We start from the raw sequence: 5,875 nt of genomic DNA, 5'->3' as shown, positions 1-5,875 counted from the left end.
TCGTCGACGCCGTTGACCAGCTTCCAGACCTCGTCCAGCGTCTTCCGGCCGCGCTTGAGCGCGACCCGCTGCACCGTGACGCCGCGCTTGTCCTTGGTACCTGCGACGCTGAGGTCCTTGGTGCCCGACGCGCCCTTGCTGCGAGGGGCGTTGGGACCACCGCCGAGGCCGAGCGCCTGCGCCAGCAGCACCATGGCCTCCTGGTGGTCTCGGTTCGTCTTCTGCAGGTAGAAGTGGATGTAGGGCGGAGAGTTGAACGCCTCTTCGTCGAGCAACTCCTTGTTCCTTCGATCCGAGCGACGTGCCCACTTGACCGCGACGGCAAACAAGGTCTCGGCCTTCGGAGCAGCGCTCGCATCGCCAGAGGCGGCGGCGGCGTTGGCCTGCGCATCTTCATCGTCGTCCTGCTTGTCGTTTGCGAGCGCGATCGACTCGGTGGCCAGCTTGCCGTGGAAGAGCTCCCGGAAGACCGCATGGGCCTGCGTGCGCTCGGCCTTGGACGACAGGGGACGCGAGAGCACTTTGCGGTCGTCCTGAACCACGTTGGACTTCCGGCCGGCCTGCCTCGCGGGGCGCGCCTGACTGTCGCCCTGCTCTGCCGGAGCAGCAGTGGCGGCTGTCTCTTCCGAATTGGCATGTTCGTCGGGAGCAGTAGCGCTCTCTGCTGGTGTGGCTTCTTCTCCAGCTGCTGCAGCGGCTTGGGGCGGATTGATGCCTTCTTCCCACATCTTGCGCAGTGCTGCGAGGGTGTCCGGCGTAAAGTAGGGGCTGAGCTGGTCGTCGGCCTCGTGCGGCCAGGTGGTGTCCTGGGCCTCTGCCTCTTGCTGCTGCCTTTTCCTCTCCGCCTCCTCCTCCTGTCGCTGGATCTCAGCCTCGTCAATCTCTCCCCTGGCCCGCCGGAGGTCCTGGAGCAGCTTTCCCTCGGGCGGGTCCAGGCTGGTGATGCGGCACACAGTGTGTTCGGGGCCGAGCGTGATCTCGTTGACCATGAAGTCGGTGAAGCGCTGCTTGATGATGCCCTCGAATGCCGGGAGGTCCGGGTTGATGTACTGCGTCATGCCTGCGCGCTCCTCGGTCATGTGTCCGAGCCGGATGCCCGAGGCAGAGGTGGCGGGGGCAGGTTGGTCGGCGGCACCTGCGGACGCAGTGGGTGCATCAGCGTCGGTGGCGTCTGCGATCGGCACAGCCGGGGTGTTGTCGGGCTCCTCCATCCTAGCCTTCTTGGCGCTGGGCTGAGCGTCGACAGGGACCTCGGAAGCGGTGGCCTCTGGTGCAGTAGCAGCCGCTTCGACGGTGGAGGGCGCTGGCACCGGCTCGGGTGAGCGTGACCTCTTCTCCATCCTGGGGCACGGAAGGGCTGAGTACGAGCGGGATTGGGAGACTCCCGCTGGAAGAGGTTTGCTCAGAGGAGGGGCCGAGGGTGAGGGCGACGGGAAAGAGCCACGAAGCAGCAACGGGAACGAGGAGGCTGTCGGTGGGTTGGTGGAGAGAGGAAGAAAGGCGCGCCAACGAAGCCAAAGCCAACACGCAGAAAAAAATGTTGGCCACAGCGCAGCCAGCCAGCCAGCCAGTCAGCCCCCCGACTCCCGACGCCGCCAGCCTCTCGCCGCGACGAGCCCTTCCTCCGGCCTTGCCACGACTTCCCAAGCCTCACAGCAGACCTGCGCAGGAAACACACAGCGCAACAAGAGCGACCAACAGCAACGACGAACAGGAAAACTCTTTTGCATCTCGCTCATGAATTGTCGTTGCAGGAAGACGTAGGGCAGCCGTCAGCAAAAAGCGAGGGATCTATCAAAAGCAAACAAGGTGGGGAAGGGCAGCAGAGAGCCCGATGCGAAAGCGAATGGATGGGAGGGGAGCGGCTGATGTGCTCGTGCCAGAGCATCTGCAAGCCCTCTTTGCCTCCGTGGCCGGCAGAGGCCACGCGGGGCAGAGAGCGCTTTGGGGTATTCCACGATGTATGGGGGCGGGGGGAAGATGGGCAAGAAACAAGCAATGGGGGCAAAGTGCGGAAGACGAAGGAATGCCAACCGGGGACGCCTCGCGGCGCCGACCTCGGGGAGGCTGTTGAGGCGAATGGACCGGGCATGCGGCGACCTGACTCTGCTTCCGTTTTGCTTTTCATCTACGTCGGCCGTCATCGCTCCCGGTCCGGGCCTTGGGTGGAATGTTCCTCGTGTTGGAGCGGATCGCCTAAGGGCGGTGCTTGCGGCCGCTACGAGGTGAGAAGGAAAGAACGTGAGGCGAGAAAGAGAAGAAAGTGCGGGGAAAGAGTGTGGGTATGTTTGGAGCGGTGAAAATGGGAGAGGAAGAGATTGTGGGGAATCGTCGAGCCCGACGTCAGTCCTTGAAGGCCTTCTTGTCCCCAGTCCATCCGGAAGAGGAAGAGAGAGAGAGCTTGGTCCAACGGGTCCATGCCTGCCTGCCTGCCTCCTTAGGCGGATCCATCCCGGGCGGCGCCACAGCAGCAGCTAGCTGCGCGCACGCCGCCGTGACCAAAGGAATGACGGACGGGGCGCGGGGGCGGGATATTTACCAGGACTGCTGGACCAGCTGAGCGCCGTACTCGGCGATGCCGTAGATGGTCGCCTGGATGTGGGCAGCGATGTGGAGCGGCATGATCGAGGCGTCAATGACGCGGAGGTTGGTGGTGCCGTAAACCTTGAGGTTGGGGTCGACGACACCGCCCTGGTTCCTGGGCAGCATGCTTGCGGTGCCGATGGGATGGTACTCGGTGATGCTGGTGGTGCGCGTGTACTCGGTCAGGTCGCGGTCGGCGGTGGGCCAGGCCTGCGAGTCGACCATGTCCGAGTACTTGTTCGAGAGGCCGATCTTGCGCGTGTACGCGGTGCCGGCGGTGGCGAGCTCGAGGTCAAAGGGCGCGGTGAAGTAGCCCGAGTTGATGGCCGGGTAGGCGGTGGGGTCGTTCTTGGTGATGTGGATGCTGCCGCGCGAGAGGAGGTGCTGCTGGGCGGCGAGGATGGTGAAGTAGGTCGAGTCGGCGGCGGGGGCGCCGGTGCCGGCAAAGTAGCCGTCGATGCCGATGAGCTCCATCTGGCCGACGGTGTCGGGGTGGTTCTTGAGGAACTCGATCTGCTTCTGCAGGGTGGCCTTGTAGGGGGCGTTGGACTGGGCGACGTAGGCGGCGGCCTCGTCAATCATCTTGGCCGCGCGGTCGGCGCCGACGACGCGCTCGAGCGAGACGTAGCCGATCGAGGGGACGGTCTCGGTGAGGATCGAGGCGCCTCCGGCCTGGTAGAGGGCGGTCTGCTCCTGGGCAAAGGTGGCGTTGTTCCTCAGGCTGTCGAGGGTGACGAAGCCGGGCTTGAGCTTGTAGACGGTGGCCGAGTAGGTGTGGTCCTGCATGTTCTCGCCGACGGCGGGCAGGTCGACGAGGGTCTGGATGCCGAGCGACGAGAGGAGCTGCTTGCCGCCGATGCCCGAGAGCTCGAGCAGCTGGGGCGTGTTGACGGTGCCCGCCGAGAGGATGACCTCCTTGTTGGCGCGGATCGAGTAGACGCGGCCGCCGCTCTTGATCGACACGCTGGTGGCCTTGAGGCCGCTGTAGGTCTTGGAGAAGTTGACCTTGGTGGCGAGGGCGTTGGTGAGGACCTTGAGGTTCTGGCGCGCCTGGTTGGGGAAGAGGTAGGCGGGGGCCGAGTAGGAGCGGGTGCTGTTCTTGGGGTTGATGTCCGAAGGGTGGTTGGACGCGCCGACATTGTCGCCGGCGTTGGGCTGGCTGTTGGTGGGGATGCCGAGCTCATTGAGGGCACCGATCCATCGCTGCACCTGCTGGCTGATGTACTTGGGGAACGAGACCTGGACGGGGCCGGCGGAGCCATAGTCGGAGGCGACGGGGGTGTAGCCCAGCTTGGCGGCGTCGGAGGCGCTGGGTGCCGTGAACTTCTCCGACTTCTTCATGGCGCGGTAGAGGTTGTTCCAGTTCCAGCCCGGGTTGCCGAGCTGCTCCCAGGCGTCGATCTCGATGCTGGAGCTGCGGTCCCACACCTCAAAGTTGAGGGCGCTCGAGCCGCCAAGGACCTTGCCACGGGGCCAGCCCGACGAGGGGACGTCGGGGCGGGCGACAGTGGTGTAGTTCCAGTCGTAGATGGTGTTGAGGTCGGCGCCAAACTGGCCGGGGGTGTCGATGATGCCGACGCCGAAGCCGCTGCCACCGGCCTCGAGGACACCGACGGTGTACTTGCCGTTCTCGGACAGGCGGGCAGCGACGGCAAGACCGGCGGTACCGGCGCCGACGACGACGTAGTCGTAGGACTGCGAGGCAAACGTGGCGGCGTCGCCAGAGATGGAGCGAGAGGCGAGCTGGGCGTCGAGGTTGGCGCGGTTGGCGAGGTCGCTCCTGGGCGAGATCTGGCTCCAGGCGATGGGGTTGGCCGAGGCCACGGTGGCGAAGCCAGCGGCGGCAAGCACGCTGACCTTCATGGCGGCGTGAGGATGTAGGGGGAGGGGGCGGGGCGGGGAAGAGAAGGGCGGCTAGGGAAAAGGGTGAGGGGGAGAAGGTGAGGAAAGGGCGACGGACGACGGGCGACAAGCGGATAGGTGACCAGAGGTGGATGACAGGGTGGCGTGTGAGACGCCAGGAGCACGCCGGAGCGGAAGGAAGGTACTTATACTAACGGGAGGGATGGCGCTGCGGGACAAGGCGACGTACGGTAAACAGGCCCGAGATGGGCCCTAGCCTGGCCTGGTCCCGCCTCGCCTTGGTAGGAGCAGCAGCGCAGTGCCATGCAGGCCGTTAGTCCATACGGAGAGCACAACCCGTGGTGGCGAAGCGGCCGCTGTTCCCAGGGGGACAAGGTCCTCGGTTACTGCATGTCCATGGCACGGTGCTCTGGGGCGGCATGGAACTGGATCCGATGGTTGGCTGGCCACCGGCTCGGCGGTCGATGGCCGACGTTGGCCGTCGTCTGGGCGCGACGCCCCGGGTCGAGATGGGCCGGGCAGCAGCCTACTGTATGTAGCTCGACGGCCGTCCAGCTCGCCTGGCCCTGTCTGGCAGGTGCCGATTGGAGGGGGTGGGACGTGTTGGCAGCGGGTGTGCTATTTCGGCCTGAGCAAGAGGGGAGGCCTTGGGTCACGGGCGCGCAGAGGGAGAGAGAAGAGATTTCATGAAGGTCAATCTCCGAGAGTGCCGATCAATCCGAGGGCTGAAGTCGGGGCATCAATCTCGCGGAAAGGGGGCCGAGCGAGCGTCGTCGCTGCTTGGTGTCGTTGAGCAGCCAGGGATGTGGGACACGGCAGCGCCAGGCTACTGTAGACTAGCGCACGGTACCGGCCTTGGGTAGGTTTGGGCTGAGCTGGGCCGTAGGACGAGTGTGTCCACGCCGACCGACGCGGGGCGGCGGGAGCTGGGGAACCGGTGTCTCGCCTTGCAAGGTGCAGCAGCAGCCAAAGGACAGAGGAAGAGCGAGTTTAGGGCCAACGAGGCCCGACTTTCCCACATCAAGGTTTTGACCGACGCCGGCAAGAGACAGATCTAGCGCGCCAGGCGACGGTAGACAGATCGAGTAGTCCATACAGTACTTGCTACGTGCCTTGTCGCAGAGCTTGTGCCGGAGCGCAGTGTAAGTCGGGGCGAATTGTGGTCGACGTCGCCGGCGCCTTGGCTTTCAATTGAGGCACAGGCAGGCGGGCGGGGTTGGCATCGTGGCCCGCCTGCCTGCTGCACACCTCGCCGATGGAAACGACAGGTAGGCAGGGCATAAGCGGCGCTCCGAGACCCGCATGGTGCAGGGCGAGGCAGACGGGGCCAGGCACCGCCGCCGGTGGCGACCGAGAGCGGCGGCGACGACGACGACGGCGACGGCGACGACAACGACGACCGAGGAGCGAGCGGGCGGGCCAGCAGGCG

General features: G+C 65.4%; 2 protein-coding genes across 2 annotated transcripts in view; both read right to left on the bottom strand.

The window, feature by feature from the left end:
- PFL1_00866 (uncharacterized protein) overlaps positions 1-1,340 on the bottom strand; it is a gene marked incomplete at both ends in the record, with an annotated part of 3,654 nt that extends 2,314 nt beyond the window's left edge. The window contains one exon of the mRNA XM_007878367.1: positions 18-1,340. Within this exon, the coding sequence (XP_007876558.1) occupies positions 18-1,340 (1,323 nt within the window). The remainder of the gene's footprint in view (positions 1-17) is intronic.
- Positions 1,341-2,196: 856 nt separating this feature from the next.
- Positions 2,197-4,446, bottom strand: PFL1_00865 (uncharacterized protein; the record flags this gene model as incomplete). Its single annotated transcript, XM_007878366.1, has 2 exons — positions 2,197-2,218; positions 2,540-4,446. 2 exons carry the CDS (start codon positions 4,444-4,446, stop codon positions 2,197-2,199), a joined length of 1,929 nt encoding a protein of 642 aa, XP_007876557.1.
- Positions 4,447-5,875: the final 1,429 nt, after the last annotated feature.

Source organism: Pseudozyma flocculosa (assembly GCF_000417875.1).
Source record: "Pseudozyma flocculosa PF-1 unplaced genomic scaffold scaffold00002, whole genome shotgun sequence".
Taxonomy (NCBI): Eukaryota; Fungi; Basidiomycota; class Ustilaginomycetes; order Ustilaginales; family Ustilaginaceae; genus Pseudozyma; species Pseudozyma flocculosa.
Note: the sequence above shows the minus strand (reverse complement) of the source record. Positions and strands in the feature narration are given on the sequence as shown.